The sequence below is a fragment of the Prunus avium genome, chromosome 7, assembly GCF_965620075.1.
Source record: "Prunus avium chromosome 7, drPruAviu1.hap1.1, whole genome shotgun sequence".
Lineage (NCBI taxonomy): Eukaryota > Viridiplantae > Streptophyta > Magnoliopsida > Rosales > Rosaceae > Prunus > Prunus avium.
In genome coordinates this window covers 721,242-745,222 of record NC_142290.1, presented here as the reverse complement: position 1 = coordinate 745,222, position 23,981 = coordinate 721,242, and the positions used below count along the sequence as shown (strand labels likewise).

At 37.4% G+C, this 23,981-nt stretch overlaps 2 protein-coding genes and 1 pseudogene across 2 annotated transcripts; 1 reads left to right on the top strand and 2 right to left on the bottom strand.

Annotated features, from left to right (window-relative positions):
• Nucleotides 1–4,005: 4,005 nt before the first annotated feature.
• Nucleotides 4,006–5,395, bottom strand: LOC110773408 (ethylene-responsive transcription factor ERN1-like). The gene has a single exon (XM_021977925.2). The coding sequence runs from the start codon at nt 5,200–5,202 to the stop codon at nt 4,261–4,263; it is 942 nt and encodes a 313-aa protein (XP_021833617.2). The 5' UTR covers nt 5,203–5,395; the 3' UTR covers nt 4,006–4,260.
• A 2,625-nt stretch (nt 5,396–8,020) lies between these two features.
• LOC110773389 (uncharacterized) lies at nt 8,021–19,529 on the bottom strand. Its single transcript, XM_021977902.2, has 20 exons — nt 18,141–19,529; nt 17,648–17,851; nt 16,337–16,441; nt 15,561–15,626; nt 15,303–15,467; nt 15,080–15,154; nt 14,824–14,975; nt 14,475–14,610; nt 14,317–14,386; nt 14,089–14,216; nt 13,908–13,964; nt 12,812–12,997; nt 12,617–12,709; nt 11,013–11,098; nt 10,764–10,830; nt 10,617–10,683; nt 10,381–10,517; nt 9,015–9,106; nt 8,800–8,866; nt 8,021–8,668 (listed from the first exon to the last, which is right to left on the bottom strand). The coding sequence occupies exons 1-20, from the start codon at nt 19,368–19,370 to the stop codon at nt 8,504–8,506; spliced, it is 3,348 nt and encodes a 1,115-aa protein (XP_021833594.1). The 5' UTR covers nt 19,371–19,529; the 3' UTR covers nt 8,021–8,503.
• A 3,022-nt stretch (nt 19,530–22,551) lies between these two features.
• Nucleotides 22,552–23,333, top strand: LOC148292750 (receptor-like protein EIX1; annotated as a pseudogene).
• The last annotated feature ends 648 nt before the right edge of the window (nt 23,334–23,981 follow it).

The window sequence follows — 23,981 nt, the reverse complement described above, 5'->3', positions numbered from 1 at the left end:
TAAAAAAATAAATTAGAGGTTGTTGTGTTTATGAGGGCTAGTGGGGGTTACGGGGCCAATGTATTGGTGGTTGGCTGTTGTTTTTATGTGGTCCAGTGTTATTATGGTTATTTCTTTTTTATTATTATTATTATTTTCAATGTCTATTTTTTGTGTGGTCTAATTTCCTAGTTTCCCATTCATTAAAGTATCCTAGTCTAATATGATGAAATATCTTAGTCAGATGTAATAACAAAAGATTTCAATTCTCTCAAGGATCTCAGGGCACAACTTCAATAAGTATACTTTTAATTATGTTGTTGAACATATTATTTAATGCATACTTTAAGTGGTTTATACTTTTATTTGATTTAATGTATACTATTAGCATGGTTTATATGATTTAATACATAGTTTTATTTTAATTAAAAAATTGGGTTAATCATTTTATTAGTCCCTGAACTTAGACACGATTTGCATTTGAGTACCTCAATTTCCAAAATGGTTCCCGTGGTCCTTCAACTTCAGTTTCGTTAGGACAAATGGTCCTGCCGTTAATTTTGTTAACTTTTCTGTTAAATGCAGGGTCAAAATGGTATTTTTGAATAAAAATTGATTAAAACATGAGTAAAAAATTAAAAAAACTAAAAAATTAAAATTAAACTCTCTCTCTCCCCCTCTATCCCGATTTCTGCTCCCCCCAAACTTAATTTTTCTTTTTTTTGTTGGTTTTTTATTTGATTTTCTTTCATTGTTATTTTAAATATATAATTTTTTATTAATTTTTTTAGTTTTAATATAAAAATATCATTTTGCCCCTGCATTTAACAAAAAAAGTTAACAAAATTGACGGTAGGACCAGTTGTCCTAACGAAAGTGAAGTTAAAGGACCACGGGAACCATTTTGGAAATTGAGGTACTCAAATGCAAATCGGGTCTACGTTCAGGGACTAATAAAACGATTAACCCTAAAAAAATTAGCTAGCCCACCGGTCGAAAAATTCCTGGTTCCGCCCTTACTCTCTCACCCATCTTCTTTTTCTTTTTGTTAAACCATAACTGTTCTTGTTGCATTTATGTGGATCCCGAGCCTCTGCATTTACCCACATTCGAGAGAATCATGAACATCCATTAAATCTAATGGGTAAAAGCAAGCCACATCACATGTTATTTTTTCCCCCCAAAATGCTTCCTTTTTGTCATAAAAAAAGAAAAAGAAAAAGCTTACTCACGCCGTCATTTTTCTAGCTAGCGTTCAGTTTTCTGGATCAAGGTTTCATTCCTCAGCTGATGAACAAAATCGAACATCATAAATTTCATTTTTTTAGTCAATTTAAGATCCATTAAAGGCCATTCCAAATTTCTTCATAACATATATTTCTAGGTTTCACCATTGGTGTTTCCTGTCTCAGTCGCTAGATCAAGGACAACTCATAAAACGAAGTGCCAAAGCCATTTTTTCATCAACGGGCTCACCACAACTTCATACTCAACCAAAATTAATTTGGTTCAAATACCTAATCTTCCTGAAAAACTCACATTTTCTTTCATCAACTATATACTCTGATGCCCAACTCACTGGAGGTTTGTTCTTTCATATTGAATAACTCATAAATATGGGTAACAATTGTGCCAATGCTTTCGGTGGTTGAAGATACATTGTTCTCTAAATTTATTGTAAATGCTGCTATAAAAAAAAATTATTGTAAATAAACAGAGGAACAAAGAATGAAAAAAAAAGAAGGAAAAATTAGGGAAAGAAATGGTGTGTTACGAGAGGGAAGAATAAGGAACAAAATCCAGTGTTTATGCCACTTGGTGAACAATGTTGGATTACTTGGTTGTTTAAGATTTTTCTGAATGCATATGTAAATGTACACTATTTTACACTAGAGACTCGATTTTGTTCATCCGAGGAAGAATAAATTTTTTATCCAAAAAAGAAGATGGAAAACGGACGCCGTCACTTAGCTGCAACAATGTGTTTTGCGAGAAAAAAAAAATATATGTGATGTAGCTTGCTTTTACCCATTAGATTTAGTGAATGTTCAAGATTCTCTCAAATGCGAGTAAATGCACAGTCCTTAAATGCAGAGTCTCGGGATCCCACTTTGTTTTTCACATTTTTTTTTTCTATTTCTCTTCCTCTTTGTCTCTTCACCTTTTTTCTTTTATCTCTTCTACCTCTTTCTCTTTCTTCCTATTTCTCTTTTTATCATCTTCATATGTTTCTTTCCAAACTGGAAGCCAGCAGAACCAAACCGGAACCGTATAGGTCTGGTTTAGTTTGGTTCTTCAAGAATCTAGATGCTTTTTATGAAAATTAAATCGAATTAAACTGTGTTAAAGTTTCAATTTTGGTTTCAATTTGAGGGGACAATCAGACCGTACCCACTTCTACCCTCCACCCAGGATAGACTAGAGGTCCAAAAACTATAGGCAACTTTGGGTTTAATCCATCTTTATTTTCCTTGTTTATTGAGGTCCATTGACTATTTATCACATGGATTTTCTTAACTTTTTGGGATGATGAGTCAACATGATTTGGTGAGGTGTGTAAAATGTTGTGTAAAAGCGTAGGAAAAAGTTTCCTCGCTCATGGACGATTGAGAAACAAGTACAATGATTTCTAATTTTCGCAACACAAAATGCATGTTGCAACTTAACAAAATTCAATCACTTTCTCATGTCTATTGTTCTTTTAAGCTCAACTTAGCCACTTCTTATTATTTTGGTATTTTCTAGTTAGTTAGTTAGTTTGTTATCTAGTATATATTTTTTCCAACATAATTTTATGAATAGATAGTTTAGAATAGTATCTTCTTATTATTTGTTTATTAAACATATTGTAAGTAAATAGTTAGAATTATAAGAACTTTTTTGTTGTATAGTTCATAAATATTAATCAAGAGAAGATTTTTTTTCATGTACATTATATATAAAATTTAAAATCTTTTGTAAAAGAGCACTTTAGTAATCAAATCAGTTTTCATTCACATTCTTAACAATTTAGTAAACATTTAATGAGAATCCGCTACATTTTAATTTTGATTCCAGACAATTAGTAAACAATTCAATGAAAATGCTTAGGAGTAAGAGGGTTCATACTCACTTCGATGCATGTTCACTCTCGTTCCAAGTTAGCAAACATGCCATAAGTATATTTTGAGAAGGAGAATCAAACACATTATGCATGGATAACCTATTTTTCATGTACTTGTACACAAAAATCCTTTTGCGTCACACACACAAACTAACATCAAAACTCCATTTTAAGTAGTGAAGGACATAAAACAAACCAACAACATAATTTAAAGACTACAGGGGTTGCATTTTTATGGTTCAACATCTTTTCTTTATCAATTTGGGAACTGTTTTCAAAACCATCAACATCTAGCAAGGTAAGGAAAGGAGCAAGGATTATAGAGAAGAGTTATCTGATGTTGGAGTAGGATTTCTCACAAGAAGAAATGCTTTCACATATTCCTGACTAGAGGCTTAATGTAATATTCCATGTTTGCAAGAATTGCTTTAGCCAGTGAATGGAAATCGCTCAAGCCAATGTTGAGTTTATATAAATTATAATGACAGGTTTCTTAGGGATCAAGCTCCACTCCCCTAAACCAAATCTAGTTTCAACATTTTGTTTGGCTCAACAAAATTAACCATGCTACTATAGCTGCCCTTAACATATGCTATCGTTTTCGTTTTATTCTTTTATTTTTTTGCTTGAATAGGTTGATCATGGACCTTAAAATGCTATTTCAGGTAAAGACTGTACTTACTGCCGCAAGTTCTCCAACTGGGTGAAAGGTGAAATCGCGAAATCAGCAGTAAAGGATCGATCCTCGGAGTTTGTTATTTTAGCTGTAAGAGGAAGGGTGCATTTTGTTTCTTAATTGTTACCTGTAACATATCAACTATATATATTTTTCTCCCAAAATAAGATAGTTGATTCGGACAATAGGGGACATGGGTACATTTAAATCAACGTGATTGCTGGGATTCTGGGAAAGAAAGACATTTTATGATTGAGGAAAGCTTTAAATAACATTAAGTGTAACTTCTCCATGGATATATGTTTCTGCAGACATCTTTAAATCAGCAAGAATAAGTTATACAAATAAGTATCCATCTTTATCTCTAACAGTTTCTCAGTTATTATAATCCGGTCGTATACCTTAAACCCCTTTTGAGAGTTTCAAGCGAAAGAAAAAAAGAAAGATGACAAGAATGAAAGAGAGATGAAAATTCCTTGATCACTAAAAAAAACCTTCATATTCAGCAGAACAAAGGACATAATGGTGGAAGATCCCAAGAGGGTTCGTTAGGATCATAAACTGTATCCATGTACTCTTGTAATCCATTCATTGCATAGAGGGAAGCTGATATCTGTCTTTCAACTTTCATCCTTTCGAATTCCAGAAACTCCGAATCAGCTTCAGCTGCTGTAGTAGTAGTACTAGTAGTAGTAGAAGAAGAAGCAGCAGCAGCTGCCTGATGTTTCGGCAAATCAAACACTTGTTGGGCAAATGAGAACCCGTCAACCCCGGTCTGAAATCCACCCCAAGAAAGATTGGATTGAGAAGCAGAAGAGCTCAACTCAAATTCCTCATTGCAGTGTCTCAAATCTGGTTTGTAGACATCATCAAACAGCTGAGAATCTCGAAACACCTCAGTAGAAAGTGAAGTATCACTGCCACCGCTGGTGGAAGTACAAGTGCTTGTACTAGCAGTGCTAATATTGCTAGTCATGTACTTATCACTATTAGTAGTAGAAGATGTGGGAGGATGTGAGGCATTCATATCATGATCAGCAATACTAGAACTAGTTTGCTCTATTACTTGTTTGCTTGATCCTCCTTTTTTGGTGTTAAGTAGATTTCGGATTCGAGAAGCAAGAGGAGAATCCAAAGAGACATGTGTAATGAAGTTGGTTCGAGTATTTGAGCCGCGAAGAAGGCAGGCAGCTTCATCATAAGCTCGAGCAGCGTCTTCGGCAGTCTCAAAGGTTCCAAGCCACATTCTTATCTTCTGTGTGGTGTCTTTGATCTCAGCTACCCATCTCCCTGAAGGCCTTTGCCTCACACCAACAAACTTGTTTGTGTTGTTGCTTCTAGTTCTTCCCTTCAACTTTCCCACTTTGCTCATTGGAATGCCTACAGCTTTGTTAGCTGCAGCTGGGAAGCAAATTTGGTTCTGCTGTTCGAACTGAAATTCCATTGCAAATTAAATGTGCAAGAAAATAATTAAGATGGTTGGAGATGAGAGAGAGAGAGAGAGAGAGAGAGATGGGTTTGATTTAAAGAAGGATGATCAGAGAATGAATTGGAAGAAGGCACTCTGTCTCTGTATAAGGTAGCTAGCTCTCAATAGTAGTGGAGAGCTCGTCTTCATCTCATTGTTTGGTTGTGGTAGGGAATTTATATATTCAAAGTTTTTCTGAGTTTTCTATGACCAATTGGATGGTTTAGGAGCTCTCTGTCCTTTTATGTTTGTTATCTTTCAAACATATATTTAATGTTCAATGTTGAAAAATTATCTGTCAGAGGAGACTTGTATTCTTTTTCCATAAATACCCTTTTGGCATTTGACAAAATAACCGATTATGGTTCCCCATCTCATGCATCACTTGCCATTGTTACTATTTTCTCAACATGCCATCAATTCAATTCAATTAAGTTAGAATAATATATACTGTGTTTTTTTAGTACAAGCGATTAGAGGAGTGGGGTTTACACACAAATATTCATTGTATTTTTCGGGTTTTGAATCTCTTCCCTCATGGATGAAAATTGAAGAACTCAACCAATTAAGCTATAACTCACTAGCCAAATGAAGTTCTATATTTTCTAAACAAGTGATAGTGAGGTAGGGGTAATCAATCATAAGACCTCAGGTACAGCAACAAACACTCTTAACTACTTAAACTACAAATCCCTTACAAGTTCTAATATTTTATATCCCAATTAAATTCTAACTTCTTTTACCCCAAAAAAAAAAATGTCACCCTATTTACAAACAAACAAGAGAAAACAAGTGATAGCTGTAGAGGGACATTAAGGACATAACACAAAAAAATGGCGTTACCATTTAAGGCCTTGTAGGGCTAAGGGGCTCAAACTTTGTCCCCTCTCTCCTCTCCAAGTCAAGCATTTGACTAAAAAAGTCGTGAAGGCACGAAAGGCTGCCACTTGGAGGCACCAAAATGCTCTTCTAGATAAGAACAAAAAACAAAGGGATTAAAGCACAGATGGATCTTTTAAATTTAGGTGAAGACCAAGTCATATATGTTCATGGACAGAATACACAAATATAATATCTTATTATGCAACAAGCTGCGTTTGTTTTACTCCTCCTTGCGTCACCAGACAAACCTTGTTATTTCCTCATTAAATTATTACTAGATTCTTTCTATTTTTTTAATCTTTATTATAATATTGTTTCTATTTAAATTTTTTTGAAATATATAAAATATTGGGTCTCTGTATATACTATGACGATGATAATCACCATCCTCATCATTAGATATACATAAACCTTCAAACATGGAAGTCATGATCCATAGGAATATTGCCCCAATTCTTTAGAAGACATGCACAATGTAATAGACCCAAACTAACAAATGTAGCAATTGTCACACGCACAAAACACATCTTATTTGGATTTTGCAATATAGTGATCGAGACTGTCTATTTCGTAAATTCTTATTAATAAATTAATCATTCATGAAATTAGTAAAATTGAAAATTGCTTTGGCATTTGCTCCAATGTGTTTGTTTGCACAGTTTAGATGATGAAACAATTTCTAATTTAATCCATTATTTGCCTAGATTATCCATGAAAATAATGAGCGGTTCGCGGAGTATGAGAATATATTGCGAAGTTGGTAAAAATATATGGCAAGTGCCGTATTAACTTATTAATTAGATAGCACTTGAGTTGTATGTGAATAATTGTTAGAAATTATGGGTCAACTAATGTCCTGTCCATTATTAGATAACCAGTGATCTCTACCAACGGATGGAAAATGACATTGACTTGAAGACTAACAGTGTAAAGTTCGAACCCTCATAACACCTTAATAGTGGGTGTGTGAGAAATCTCATGTCCCATCACTTATATTAAAAATAAATGAATTCTAATGTTTGGAATCCGACACCAAGAGATGAAAGACACGCCTAGACTAGATAGGTCGTTACGGCTTTGACCCAACCATATATTGAATCTAGGCAGGCAGTTAAGTTGGACCATATCATTACAACCCCGAAAAGGGGATAAAGGGCATGACCCCGAAAGAGTAGTAAAATATTATAGCCTAGTTTGGCCGAGTACACTTGGAAACATTACCATCATTCGAGGTGAGGTTGAGCAGAAATAGTAAGATGACAACTCAACTGCCCAATAAGTGGAGTAAATCAGTTCTTTAGAACATGTTAAGAGTAAGCTTAAGAAGATTTTGACAGGGTTTACTTAAAATGAAGTTGTAACTTGTAAGTAGTAGGAGATCTCAAATTACACTGAGAAGGCTACTATTGTGATAAAACAAGACCAAACCAACTCTCATTGTTTCACTACTCTAAATATTAGGATCAAAATAAGCTTGAGAAAACTCTGATCGGGCTTAAAATAGAGTCGGAAGTAGGACATCTCAAATTACACTAGCACCAAGTTCTTTTGTGATAAAATTCTTACATTGAGCCCTTTTGTGATAAAACCTGCCATGTAGATAACAAACAATGACGACGAAGGCCAAACGAACTACGTCTCCATCATCAATTCGCCACTCTAAATATAACGAGCCAAACTTGGAATGAAAACCCCAAACTAAATCATTTAGGCCTCCGGTAGTTGTGACTCACATAACTGCTAACTAATTCCAAAGAAAGACTTGGAGATTCCCAACCATTGTATGTATTGTACAAAGTAACATGAGAATCATTGATGCTACATATAGGCCCCGGCAACGTAAATGTAGTTTTAGTGCAGTGCAGATAGCGAAAGTAGATGTTCAAGGGCGATAAGGATATGTGCTGAACAGTGAAACCAAATGCAAAACAAAATTATATTAAACTGTTTTACATTTCAAAATTATAAAGCACCAAAACTGATACAAGATGTCTTCATCACACACCTTGACCTTTAACATACAAAACTAAAAGCCACAATTGTACACAATCCTTTTGTTGACTTCAATCTTTTGTAGCTTAGGAGTACTGGATCATCTATAATATGCACACTGTATTGCAAAACTTTCACTATCGCTAACTTTTTTCATCCTCCACCGACTAAAAAATGCAACAAGGCATTGGTGCCAAAACACGAGAAAAATTATGGAACACAAAATCAAAAGAATGCACTATCAAAACGCAGACCAGACATCCGCTTCCAAACAATCATGTGCCCAACCCAACCCATGAGCTTTCCTGATAAATGAAATTGCATATACCACCAATGCAAAGGGAAATATAATGACCAGAAGCAGCAGTTTCCACAAACATAAGGCCATGCCAAGGCTAAAGAATTATGATGAGAGTATAAATTGCAATGCAAGCTGTTGCTGGGGCTGCAAGGATGACCAGGTTGATTCTAGGGTAGAGGGCGGTAAAGTTTGTTGAAGCTGCCTTAATAGATTAACCATACGACTAGCAGTTTGCTCTGTAGCCAAATCTTTACCAGCGCATAAAACCTATAGCACATTGCCCCAATTGAGAGAGAGAGAGAGAGAGAGAGAGAGAGAGAGAGAGAGAGAGAGACCTAAACCTAATAGTTCACAAGAATGAATGAGATAAGTACGTGCATCAGAAAACCACTACATACCTCAGCAAAAACCGCAACTATTTTGGGAAGATATTGATTATTGGGCCCTAAAAGCTCTCTATCTGACCTGTAAACAATTCAATTACTTTTCATTATACAATCACCTTGGACAATTAAATAGGCATTGAAGAGTGGAAAACAATACTGACCAAAAAAAGACATGCAAACATTTATCTATTAACAATTCAACATTCTCCAAATTCCAGTTTTTTTACCTTTCAACCATTGAACATAGCTGGTCATGGACAACTTTGGCCTCAATCAAATCACCTTTTATAGGTAAACAGCTTAACCAGGCTGGGACGAGCTGCCAAACAAAATGGATATGTGAAACAACAATAAGGCCAATATTAAATCTCCACTACCAGACTTGATACGGTAATAACTAGATCGGGAAAAAAATCAGTGTATGACAAAAAATGCAAAGAAAAGCACTGTGAGGAAGTATAATGCTAGTAAAAGGTTGAACAAATAGCAGTAGCACATATACAGAACTTCTGACACAAAATCGTTTGACTTCTTTTCAGAATTGAAATGGCCCCAAGGGTAACAATTCGACATCTCAGTTATTTTTCATTGACATCAGTAAATCAGCAAGCACTGGCCGACTAATCAAATGCAGCTATCTATTTACAAGTGTGCTGATTCGGGATGGGGTGAAAATATTGGGCTCAATCACCATCACCATCACAACTACATTCCTAACACCTAATGGATACCAATTACCCACCCTAGAATTAAGTCTCCAGAAAAGCTTCACCTAGCAATCAACTGTTTATTCTACAAACCCTGCAGCACCGCCATCAACCAACTTTGAGTATACTCTAACCCAGCACTGAAAGATGATGTGTGTGATTCAATGGATGACATAGTTTATCTTATAACAACACGGCTTCTAATGAACACAAATCAATTTAATAGGGACATTTGATCATACTGAGAGCATTGGATTGAGCATGCTGGAATTCCTCCAAAGAGATTAAAACCCAGAATACAAATCAATTTAGTTGATGGAGGGCCTGTTTAGGATTGCACTTGTAGGAAACACTTCTGCTCATAAACGCGTTTACTAGAAGCGTGTCGGGTGCTTCCAGAAGAAGCACTTAAGTGTTTCTCTAGTAAGCGCTTTTATGACCCTGAAGCACTTTTAATTTTTTCTGCCAAATATTGTCAGAAGCACTATCGGTTGTCAAAAAGTGCTTTTAGCCCTCCCAGAAGCAGTCCCGAACAGGCCTTAAGTCGGCAGCATTAAGGGATTGTTGGGCTTGAGTAGGCTGCATAAAGGAATTGTTGGGTTTGAACATGACACAATATAAAAAAGATGCATTCATAACTCTGAGTGGTTATGGTACAGAACAAGCAGTAAGTTAACGGTACACCATTTATGCCTCAAAACAATCAATTTTTTAGCATGACACCAAGTATAGACACATTGACAGAAGTAAAAACAAGGAAATGAGCATAGAGAAAGTGTTGAATGAAGATAAATCATGGCAGATACAAGATGAAATTATAATCCCAATTTTGAAAGGATAGACAAGTACGAAATATCAGAGTTTGAAGCAATAGAATATCATCTACCTGTGTTGCATCTATACTGTCACGATGGAACTGGCAAATTTTCCCAAAAGCTGAAACAGCATTGTCATATGCCATCACATTGTCAGAATGTTGTGCATTAGGGTGCCTGATTACCATATCCAACCTAGAAAGAGCTTCTGCAGAGAGCAAAAATTGAAAAATAACACCCATCAGAAAACATACAAGGAAACAACTCCAAACAAAAACAGAAACGAAGCAAGAGCAAAGCAACCTACCTCCAACAAGCGGTTTAAACACAGATCCACCATACTCGGCGCAAAGACCAACCCCATAAACCGCAGCCTGAAGTAGATGTTCTTTGTTGTTAACTGTCACTATGATAACTAAATATGCACTATAACACAATCAATAGGAGTACATACCTGACGAACATCTGAACTTTCATCATTGCAAGCTTCCAATAGGAAAGGAACGTAGGTATCATAGTATCTGTTACACCAATTGTCATTTGGTTACACAAGGAGAAAATAGGAATCAAGATTCCAATATGGTAGATGATTTAGGCACTCCAAACTCCCACACTCCTCTACTCTCTCACACAAGAGGAGTGCATGAGGTTATTTTTGCCAAAATCATCACCCTTCCAACATAATACAAACAAAACTGCTTACTTAAGAGCTGCTTCACGGCAATGCTCTGCCATATCATCAAATATACAAATGGCAATCCGCCTCTCTTCCGCAGTTTTATCCTTACCCTGCTCCATCAATAAGCCATCAGAAAAATTCTTGTAAGCACATGAGTTCAAATCATAAACTCGAACAGGTAAGGGAATACAAAAAATACTAAGAACATGTATTTTTTTCATAGCTGCTTCGTTCTCGTTTGCCTAGATTTAACATATCAATTTACGAATTACACCCCATTTCATGTTAAATATCCAAAGGAACTTTTTACGAAGTAGACACGATAAATAGTGTGATACTGTCAACATCAAATTAAATTCACAACAATCATGCAAACCCGTCCACGACCAGATGATGATGGTAAAAACTCTGATGTTCAAGGAGCAGATTAACTCATCCAGAGTGAGAAGGGGTAAGCAGTGGAGATGTATAACTAAAGCTTCAAGGTTACCCCACACAAGTCAGAGATAAATAGTGTGATACTGTCAACATCAAATTAAATTCACAACAATCATGCAAACCCGTCCATAACCGGATGATGATGGTGGTCAAAACTCCCATGTTCAAGGAGCAGATTAACTCATCCAGTGTGAGAAGGGGTAAGCAGTGGTGATGTATAACTAAAGCTTCAAGGATACCCCAGACAAGTCAGAGATCTTTCAAACCCAAACACCACACCCCCCCCCCCCCCCCCCCCCCTAAAAAAAAGCTCCTATAAAGAAAACTCATGCATGTCTATACACGGTTGATCTATGAAGTCGAGTGGCCCCACAAGCAGACCCCATTTCCTGCAAAAATTGGGGATCCCTCTCCTGAAGCTATTATTGGCACTTCAAAAAAAGTCATCTTGCACTCCTTTGTAAAAGCATAAGGGAGAAAGGCATGCTGACTTTTTCAGAATTCCAATAGCAGTTTCCTATATATATATATATATGTGTGTGTGTATAAGGCCCTTTATAAAGGGGATTCTGTTTTCACTGTAGCTAGGGTATATCAATACAATATCAACAACTGTAGAAACGAATTATCGATGGTATTAATAATACGGACAGCACATAGAAAGTTGATATGGATCCTGCCACAGCTACAGTGATATGGGATCCCCCTCATGTATGTTATATATACAACATATATACAAGTAACGATGTTTGAAGTAATAAGTCTGTTGTTACCAAAAAAAAAAAAGTAATAAGTCTGTTTTCTTTTCCTTTTCTATCAATATTATAGCCCTCCTTTCAAAATCTTATTTAATAACTCTATTCATCATCTCTTATGTTATTGGTTACTAGTATTATTGTTGTCTCAACCATGTACCTTATTTTTTATTTCCTTAATCAATAAGTTCTATTCTGGAAATTTCTTACTTAATAATAAAATCAAATAATTGACCAAGATTGATTATAAATCTCGATTTATAATTTTATTTTAGTAAGAATAACAAGTAATTTTCAAAATATTTTACATACATTACAATCTGAGTCACATGCAACACATATCTCAATCTGCCAGTACAAAACTAAAATGGAAAACTACCATAGCTTTAGAAGTAGTTAAACAAGACAAACAAAATTAGACGAAGGGAGATTTACCAGCATAAGTGTTACGTAAGTTGAAAGCTCATCAAAGAAAGGTATGAAAGATGCCTTGAATGTCTTAATCAAAGATCCCAAGCAATCACCGACCTTCATCAGGGAAAGCAATAAAGCATTAAAAGAAAAACTCAGTGTTCAGTTCCTTCTTTTTCACTAAAAGATCATCAAAATATCCTAAATCTCAAAGCTTACCAGATCAAAAAGTTCTTCTTCTTGTTCATTTTCTTCCTTAAGCAGTTCTCCTTCTTCTGCATCGAAGTCCTCTGCCTTGGCCCTTTCTGCTCGCTCTTGTTTTCTTGATGAACTGGCTGTAACCACCTGTTTGATTTCATCCACGATGCACCTAACTTGGTTTTCATCAAGAAGTGCTCCAGAAATCTGAAAGAAATACTACATTAAAATAGATCCAACTTCATAACACAATAGCAGTATGCAGCACAGTGGTAAAACTCCAATGAAAGGCAACTTCAAAAACACTTATTTAGTGGTAAAACTCCATAAAGCAGACACAAGTGTTGAACATCCTTCCAGTATAGTATCCAATATACTTGATTTTATTATAAGTGACTAAATTAAAAACTATGCACAGGCCAATAGAAGGCTTTTTTTAGCAAGTGCCAAATACTGAAGCCTAAAAACATTTATAAAAAACATAAAATCCAGGAAAGGATATTGGATGTTAACAGAGAATTTTTTATCACGTAGTTCAAGAACAGTCAATCAACTAGTGAAGTCAATTTAAAACATAACCTGAAGGCAAGATTGCTTTCATGGGTTTTATTTTCCTTCAAAATACAAACACTGATGTCATTTATAACAATTTTCTGATTTTGTCGTAGAAATTATTAAGTTTACTTGTTGAAATGAAATCAACAGATATAAATTATTATCTAGAAGCACACATTTTTCATATTAAAGGCAAGAATCACCACCGGCAAATTCAAAGTAACCATGTAGTAAAACTGATCAGAGTTTTATTGTGCCAAGCACAAATCAGTTATTTTCACAAACTAAAAAATAAAAATTAGTGAAGCTTTGAGGAGTGTGAAATTAAACCGAAAAGAAAATACACTGGTGCAAGTAGGTATTGCACATGTAGGTAATAGTGTATAGCAGATAACTAAAACAGTAAATTAAGTTAACAACTTATTAACATCAGTAACATGCAAATAAAATGTATTAACATCTAGTTGGGATGGAGAGATACTGGAAAACGAACAGATATCAAACACATTCATTTGTTTATGAGTTCTATTACACGGAACAAATATCAATTGATGCCACAAACCTGCACACATTCCTTTAACGCATCTAAAATGCTTGCACAAATTTCTACCTCAGGCTCCTGCACACCAAATATGTTCAAAGGCATCAAAACCAAGGTCACTTGCATTGAAAATAAACAAAACAAATAGCAAAAAATATGATTGATCATTGCTGAAGACCAAATGAACCAAAGATTCCAAGACCTTGTGTAGTGCTTCAACCAATGCTGGTATTATGTAATCAGACAACTGCTTGATATAGGACTCATTATGACCTTGTGCAAGTCCCTTCTCTACAGCTAATTTGGCTGAACGCAACAGCTCAGGCATCGCTGCAGAAGGTAGATAAATGACATCAAGAATTTTCAGGAGAGCTCCAAAAGAATCTGATATGAGAAAATAATTAAATTCAAGAACAGGTCTAGCTAATACCTGAAACAGCTGCCTTTCTAACTTCTTCATGGAAATAAAATTTGAGAAGAGGAACCAATGTTGGAGCAACCTACAATAACTTAAGCACAGTCATTATCTAGTTGTTGAAGTTGATAAAAGAACCACCCCCCCCAAAAAAAAAGTGAATCATCATCAACCTGATCAATCCATGGAAAGAACCCTTCCTTCAATTCATCAGCATAGCAACATAGCATGTTACAAGCTGTAGCTTTTTCCTCCAGGACACTAGTCCTAATTCCTATCCTTTTATCACCAACAGTAATCATTTCAATGCTGCATTAAGAGCACAAAACCTATCAAAAACTGAAATTATAGATACTTTTTGCCATAAAGTATTATTCAGCCAGATGAGTAGGATCTCAAAAGTGCCTTTTTCTAGCACAAACAATTAGGAACAGCATCCAAGACTACCAGGAAAGAAATTGTGGTTTTTCCGAAATACAATACATATATGAGGTCTTAAAAGGTGAAATTTAACCAACCAACCTATCATCATCTTCATCAATATCTGCATCTGAATCTGCAGATGTAATTGTCACATCAGGCTTGAGTTGAGCAGACTGAAGCAAAGAGGGCATGACAACATTCATATAAGGGAGAAAATCCTGTCCAAGGCATTTGCAAAGTCTGGCCCATGCCTGAAACATGATTAAGCAGTTAGTTTATTCAGTTTACATATGTAGAATCTGCAGGACATTCTTCTACATTTTCCCTGTAGTTTCTCAAAGTTACAAGAACTTACTTGTAACATGTAACTTGTTGTAGGATCGTCTGCCTCCATTTGAGATCCTTGCAAAGACATCAAGACTTCCATAACCTTCCCAAACAAAACAAAACAATAGTGCCACCATTATTTCAATAACCAAACAGAATATCAGCTTAAACAACTAAATACATAAATAGTGGATCTCTCTCATCGTTAATCTGGAACCAAGGATAATGTATAACATGTTATTTATCGTCACCTGCTTAGCGTCATCCCTGAACTTATCCTTTCCAACAGCCATTCCAACCAAACTAATACACTCCATGGATTTGGCACGTAGCATGCGATTGGATTTGTCATTAGCATTGATCAAGATAGCTTTCAAGTAAGGCATTACAGCATCATAATACTTCTGGAATTGCTCCTGCAAATACAAATACAAATGTCAAATCTGATCATTGTGTTCTTAAATAAACTGAAATTGGCAACCTAATAATGGGTTTAAAAATACAAGTACCTGTGACGAATCAGCAACTGATGCTAAAGCTGTTAAAGCACCCTCCTGCACCATCTGCTTCCCATTCTGGGACACAAAAAATGAAACATATAAGTTCAAAAATGCAAGTAAGCCTTTGCACCAAGAAGGAGAAAGATTTTCCACCCAAGGGAAAGAGGTTAAGCAAGATATTTCTTTGAACTTTTAACTCAATGGCTTTCAATTTCAACTTAAACACCGTCATAAGCCTCATTAACTTATTCTCTTCTATTTTCTCTGCCTCACCACAAGATGTTTTCCCATTTATATTGCTGACATTCTGACTAAGCACAATAAAACTCAACCATCTCAAAAATCCTTTTTCTTAAACTTCAAAGAACCATCAATCTGATTCTACCATAAAAACAGTATTTTATTTCTATTCTTGGTCAGCTCCTTATCCATGGTTTCTTCCCTAGTATCTCTTCCCTGGTCTGTGTTATTTTCAAAAAAATCGGGTTGTCCATGTTTCCTTTGCAACTACCAAAAGTCAAAATATGAACAACCATTTATTGACCAACTAAAACGTTAACTGCATCACATTATGAAAGTGACGAAACAAAGAGCCACGAATGCAATGATTAATCACAATATTTATCTCATACAACATATTTTTCCACTACAGCTCTTGTACCAATATGAAGTGGTTTCACCAATCAATCACTTTTAATTTATGTACTAATATATACATCTTCTGCCAGCATATACACCAAAAACATATTCTCTATGTGAAATTGCTGAATAGGAAGATTATGTACCTGTAGAAGTACAAGAAGCTTGCTCACAATTCCATCCAGGTATGGTGTCAAAATATCTGGGGTGCAATTTTCACTGAAATTGAGTACTGCTGAAGCAGCATGGGCCTGTAACATAGAAATACAGAAAAACCATCAAGTTGATGTGTAGAGTGAAACCAGAAGCATCAATGTCATCACTCATAAATGTCTAGAAAATCAAGAACTAAGGAGAAGGAGTGTCTAGGTATAAATAAACAAGAAATCAATCGTATGCAGTGATTTTGCCACCACCCAATGAATTTCATGATTTCACGGATAAACTTGGGTCAACACAAAACTGCTTGTAAAATTAAAACATAGTTTCAACTATTAGAGCAATTTCATGGAGAACATGCACAAAACTTATAGGACAAACCAAAAGGGAACTCTTCCATACATGTACTTCAACAAGGAGGGAATGGGGAAGACTGCCATCACAAAAAAAATGCAGAAGCAGACATTTGAAGATGAGAAAAACAAACAAGTTTTCTAGAACTCATGCCCAAAAAAGTTTTAGAATGTGTGCCATTAAAGTTCTGTAAAGCCCAAATACCCACCATCTCAGGCTCAGGATTCTAACCTTATCTTAACATGCATAAGATGTTTTCAAGTTGCATGCTTAATTCATCTCTTAGAAGCATGAAGAAGGAGCCAGAGATACATATTGTCGGATGAGCATAATATTATTGTAGATAACATATAATTCTTTTCCTAAGAATGTATGGTTCACATTTTGCACTTGCATGAAATTTTCTGCATTGGAGATATTTATAAATACATTAGTGTGCAAGTTGTTATTTACAAATAAATAAATGAAACTGCAAAAAAAATAAACAATTATGCCCTCAAAAAAATAGAAGCCATAAAATTAATATGATTTCTGTGATTAACAAAACATACAAAGAATCAGGTATCAATTCATTTTGCAGAACCATATTATCTAAATTAAGAATCAACATTCAATGACACCATTACCGAAATATATAGTTACATGAATTATGCTTGGTTTTCCAATATTACTATATATCATAGCCTAATTTATCATTAGCGTAGCATGCTCTCTGTTAGCAAGTACTTCTGCAGAGGGATGCCAAAAACATTTGACTGCCTAATGAGTTCATCTTTACAAGGAAGATAAAATTTTACCAAGACAGCAGCAAAAACGAGAGTAATGAAAATGAAGATGATTAAACATTATTTTATTAAGCAGGAGGTGTTGGGTTAAAAGAACATACTACCCTACAAGATGGGGAAAGGAAGCCCTACTATTGAGTACAGGACAGTGTTACAAACCTGTACTCGAGGATTTTGGAAGTCATCCATGGCTCCAGCCAAAGCAGGCAGCACTCGCTGGTGATACTGGACTTGTAACTCTGGGCCTAAATCCGTTGACAATTGCCCGACTGCATTAATTGCTGCCCATCGCACACGCGGATGGGGATCTTGGAATGAATTCAACACCATTGACACGACCTGTTCAAGGTTCTTTATCATTACCTGAGCCAATAAGTGCAAATGTTAGAGCAGGCCACTTGAAAGAGAATAATATAGCCAGCAGAGGAATACATGCATAAATAAAGTGAGAAGTTATTTCATTATGAAGCTGTGTATGAAAAGCATGAGATCACCTACAGTAATGACTAATCATCCTGAAGAAAAATACAATATCAAATGCGTCCAAATCTCAGTCCACGGCTCACATACACAACTAATCAAGTAAGCACTTATACATATAGCAGAAGCTCCAGCATTGGCAACACAAAAGCGAAGGATGAGTTATTTATACCTTGGAGCAACCCTCAGCAATCTGAGCAAGGGCAATGTGTGCGGCGTGGTGCTTTTTCCACTCGGGAGCAGCCAAGAAAGCTGGGAAAACCTCTGAAGCAACTGGGACAATGGTATTCCCACCCAGGGAAATGGAGAGCCTATCCAAACACTCCTGTCCAAACCCATAATTGCTAGTCTCCCCAGCATCCTCATTCTCTGTATCGGCAGCGTGCCACTCAGGTTCATCCTCAATGTCCAACAACATGTTCATGAGAATCGCAAACAACCTCTGAATGAACTGTGGCAACTTCCTCATCATCCCAGGTGCCCTCTCCCTGGCCTCGGCCAAGGTAATCACAAATTCAATGGCCAGATGCCTTGTCCCTTCCTCCAAGGACTCGGCCTCGGCAATCTGAAGCATGGACCCCACCACATCCACCAACTGCCTTCTCAAGAACCTCGGTTCAGTCCCTGCCAATTCAATCAACAACTCCAGAGCCTCCTGCGCAGTCGCCTCCTGCCCGCAATTCAACGCCTCTGTCAACGTCTGCATCATCAGCGGCAACAAGTCCTGGAACCTGTCCCTCTCGGCCGCACTAGTCAAGCACTGGATGAAATTCACTGATGCCCCGAGCGCAGCGATTCTGACGTCGGCGCTCTTGGCGGAGGTGGACAGGCACCGGAAGAAGACCTCGTGGAGGGTAGTCAAGTGAGGAACGAGGGTTTCTCCGATGTAATGCGCCAATTGGGCGAAAATCAAGAGAGCCGATTCCTGGAGCTTGGGATTGTCGGAGGTGACGCACTGAAACATGAACGGGAGAAGCTCGGGCCACTGGTTTTCGGGAAGAACCGAGGAGGCGAGCTCGGAAATGGTGTCGCAGAGCTTCTTGGACATGGATTTGGAGGACTCGGATTGGAGGGAGGAGAGGAGGAGGGACTTTAGGGTGGACTGGGTGTTGGGGGTGAGGCGGGGCCAGAGGAAGGAGTCATCGTGGGTGAGCTGGCGGCGGAGGAGGATGACGGCCATGGTCCTGGACTCGGGTCGGGTCGAGGACTGCAAGACGTGGAGGAGCTTGAGGAGGAGGGCGTCCGGGTGGGCCTGCTTGCAGAGGTTGAAGAGGGCTTCGGCCTGGGATCGTTGGTCGTTGCTGGAGGACATAAGATGAGAGATTAGGGTTTCGAAGTGGGTCGGGTCGGGGCCCAGAATTATGGCCAGTTGCTGCTGCTGCTGGGTAGGATCGGTGGCCATCGGAGGAGCTTAGGGTTTGGGGAAGGAGAAGTAAAAGGATAAAAAGGATTTGGTCGGAGGCGTTTATTTGTTTGTGTGTTTTGAGTTTTGCGCCTCCGAGAATCTGAGAGAGAGAAAGGAGGGAAGAGTTGGGGAAAAGAGGAGGGTTTGGTGTTTGGACGAGGGTTTTTAAATGGGAGGATTCCTCGGTTTTACTCTAGTGTTACGTACTGTGACCAATAATACACTTCTTTTTTTATTTTATTTTTTTCTATTTCTTTTATAAGTAATATGGTTATGTATAAATTTTAAGGAAAATTAGGTTTTAGTGATAAAAATCTTTACTAATAAGGATACGATAATTGGAGTATTTTTGTTTTGGATTTGGTGAATGGGTTTTGAATTTATTTTTGTAATACGTCAATGATGTGGCCCAAATTGAATGGACCTATTTAAATTAGTAAGAGGAAATATTGTTTTGCCCGTTTTATTTAAAAGACTAGTCCAAAGTTTGTTACCAAGAAGGGAAATTATCATTTTGTTATTTTGCCAAGGACGGACTTGGTGGCTGTCAATACCCATCGTCGATGGCCAAAAAAAAAAAAAAAGTGATATGCAATTTGGAGGACTTGAGCTCATGACCTCCATTTTGTACAAAGAGATATATAAGTCTCTTATGAGTCTTCTTTAGACCATCTCCAACCATGTTGGGACTAAACTCAAATTTCCACCCTCCAAAATATAACTATTCATGTATTTTCAGGACTCAAAATTTTTTTTCCTCCAACGTTGTAAACTCATAATATAAGTGTGCAACTTTATTAAATTGTTTAAGAATGATTAACCCATAAGTTTTTTTTCTTGTTAATTTTTCTTGACATTATTTTTGTTTCAATACTCGTGATTTAATTTTCTAAACATTTAACCTAAAAAAATTAAAATTCCAAAACATAATAGAATTTCACTTAAAAATAAAACAAGTACAACACCATACGTATGCCCGAAATAATTCGAACCCTTCATTGAAGCCATTGCCATAATTTTCTTCCATTTTTACTTTTACTTTTACTTCATTGGATTCCTTTATCCTCATTCAATAATGTTCTGAACTTTTGCCCACCTCCACTTGTGTTCTTCAATTATTTTCTGAACCCTTTCTCATCCCCTATTGTCTTGTTTCAATCATGTTCTGAACCATTACTCAACTTTGTTCATCTCACTTTATTGGACTTTTCCTATCTTCATTCAATTATTTTCTGAATCATTTCCCATCTTGTCTTGTTTCAATCACGTTATGAACCAGTGCTCATCTTTGTTCATCTCACTTTATTGGATTCCCTTATCTTTCCCTATCTTTTCCTATCTTCATTCAATTATTTTCAAACATGTAGGTTATCTCATTCTCTTGTCTATTTAAGAAGTGTTATTCTACTAAATTGACCACACAATCTCCTTCAATTCTCCTTCTTACAATGAATTCACGTGGGAAGGCTATACAAAATTTCTTCAATGATGATTCTGATGATGATGACCTTCATCAACAGAGGGTTGCAATGGCTATTCAACACCATACATTTTTGCTAGAGCAATATGCTCAACAATCCACACATGGTGGTTCTGTTGCAGGCCGTGAATACAAGAATTGGAAGAGAGAAAAACATCATAAGAGTCTCATGGAGGACTACTTCTGTGAAAGACCACTTTATTCCCAAGTGGACTTTCGCAGGCGGTTCCGCATGAGAAGAAAGTTTTTCTATCGCATCTTGAATGATGTTGTTGCACATGAGCCATACTTTACCAAGAAGATAGACGCTTGTGGACAACAAAGTCTATACCCAGAGCAGAAGCTAATAGCCATTTTTTGAATGCTCACATATATATGCTCGGCAGACTCTACCGACGAGTACTATAGATTGGGGAATTTACAGCCCTTGAACGTTTGCGAAAGTTTTGTTCCGTTATTGAAGCCGTGTATGGTCAATGCTACCTCCGTTCCCCAAATCCGGCCGACCTTTACAAGCTCTTGTACAAGGCTAGTCGCAGAGGATTCCCAGGCATGTTAGGCAGTCTTGACTGCATGCATTGGGAATGGAAGAATTGTAAGATCTCACATTGACCAACAGAGAGGGGGTGATGTGCCTTATATGTACACACCCGCATCCATCTAGCACGAGGCCTTTTGGGAGCTCATTGGCTTCGGAGTCGTAGGAACTCCGAAGTTAAGCGAGTTGGGGGCCAGAGCAATCCTAGGATGGGTGACCCACTGAGAAGTTGGTCGTGAGCTCCCAGAAACAAAACCGTGAGGGCCAGAGAAGGGGGCCCAAAGCGGACAATATCGTGCTACGGCGGAGCCGATCCGAGATGTGACAAGAACTGCCCCAAGGTTTAGGTAGGCAGTTTACCGGCTACAAGCATAAGCCAACTGTCGTTCTAGAGGCAGTGGCCTCTTATGACACTTGGATATGGCATGCCTTTTTTGGAGTTGCCAGATCGAACAACGATAACAACGTCCTAGCTCGTTCCCCGTTGTTCAATGATGCAGTCAATGGAGTGTCTCCCCATATCCAATATGTTGTCAATGGAAATGAATACAATCTAGGTTATTCCTTGGCTGATGGTATCTAACTAGGCCTCATCATTTGGCACGCGGGCTAATGGGCCTATGGGGGCCTGCCCGGCCCATCGAAAAAAAGCCCGGCCTGGCCCGTTATGGGCTTTGAGAGGGCCCGGCCTGCTTGGGCTTGGGCTAGGGCAAGGCTTGGGCTTGGGTGTTTGAAGCCTGGCCCGATTAAGCCCATGAAAGCCCGGCCCGTTAGGCCCGCATACATATATAATTATGTACAAATAAGGGTTTAGGATTGGGATTACATCACTTGAATGACAAATCCCCCTCTTTCATCTTTTTGTGTGTGTGTTACATGTTTGAAAAGTTGTGTTTCTTTTGAATTCTACTCATTCCTAATTTATAGTCGGATGATTAGCACATTAATTTGTGTCATTTATTCATACAACAATTATATAAGACGAACAACATATCATATCACCAAATATAATCATACTTTTCTTTAACACATCACCAAACATTAGCATATTTATTCATACCATCCTTATAAAAAAAAAAAAATAAAGTTTTTTTACACTTATTATTTTTTAGGCCCATTTCGGCCCGACCCGATGGGCTTTTTCAAGCCCGGCCCATGAGATGGGCTTGGGCTTTGAATTTTCTAAAAAAACCCGGCCCGGCCAACTTGTCTCACTAATTATATTGTCAGGAATTTTATCCCTTGAAACCATTAAACTCGGTTTCTGCAGTGATGATCATAATGTGTGATGCATAGATATAGAGAGAGAGGAAAGCCCTTCTTAAGCTCAAACAAGGCCTCACGGATCCTTCCGGACAGCTTTCGTCTTGGGTGGGAGAAGATTGCTGCAAATGGAGTGGTGTAGGTTGCAACAACATAACTGGACGTGTCAACAGGCTCGATCTTCACAATCGTGATTGATTTGATTATTACGGAGCAACAGAGCATGGATTTGATGGTGAGATCAACCCTTCTTTGCTTGTTTTGAAAGATTTGGAATACTTGGATTTGAGCTTGAATTTGTTTGGAGGTGTCCAATTTCCAAGTTTCATTGGATCACTAGAGAAACTGAAATACCTCAATCTCTCTCGTACATATTTTGTTGGAGTCATTCCCCCCCAATCTTGGAAACCTCTCCAGGTTGCTTTATCTTGATCTTAAGAGTTTTGGAACTCTTGAGATTGACCTTCAGTGGCTTACAACTCTTTCTTCCTCAAAATACCTTAACTTGGGAGGAGTGAACCTTACTAAGACTACATCCTATTGGCTTCCCGCTGTTAATATGCTCCCTTCACTAGTTGAATTGTATTTGCACTCTTGTAGTCTTCCCATGCTTCCTCTCACTCTTCCTTTCATCAATTTCACATCCCTTTCAGTTCATGATCGTTGTGTATCATTGTAATTTAGAACTCTTGTTTTTTTCTTTATCAGACTTGGAAAAAAGTCGTTTAAAGTTCGCACAATTTGTGTAGGTGGGGACCTGATTATGGAAAATTTTCGTTCTTGTTAGTGTGTCCGCAACGACACATAATTTCGAACAACCATCTGAATTCTTATTTACTCCTATATACATGGCATTTCTGTAGGCCTCATCATTTGGCCCGCGGGCTCATGGGCCTACGGGGGCCCGCCCGGCCCATCAAAAAAAGCCCGGCCCGGCCCGTTATGGGCTTTGAGAGGGCCCAGTCCGCTTGGGCTTGGGTTAGGGCTAGGCTTGGGCTTGGGTGTTTGAAGCCCGGCCCGATTAAGCCCATGAAAGCCCGGCCCGTTAGGCCCGCATACATACATAATTATGTATAATTAAGGGTTTATGATTAGGATTACATCACTTGAATGACCAATCCCCCTCTTTCATCTTTTTGTGTGTGTATTACATGTTTGAAAAATTGTGTTGCTTTTGATTTCTACTCATTCCTAATTTATAATTGGATGATTAGCACATTAATTTGTGTCATTTATTAATACAACAATTATATAAGACGAACAACATATCATATCACCAAACATAATCATACCACCAAATATAATCATACTTTTCTTTAACACATTA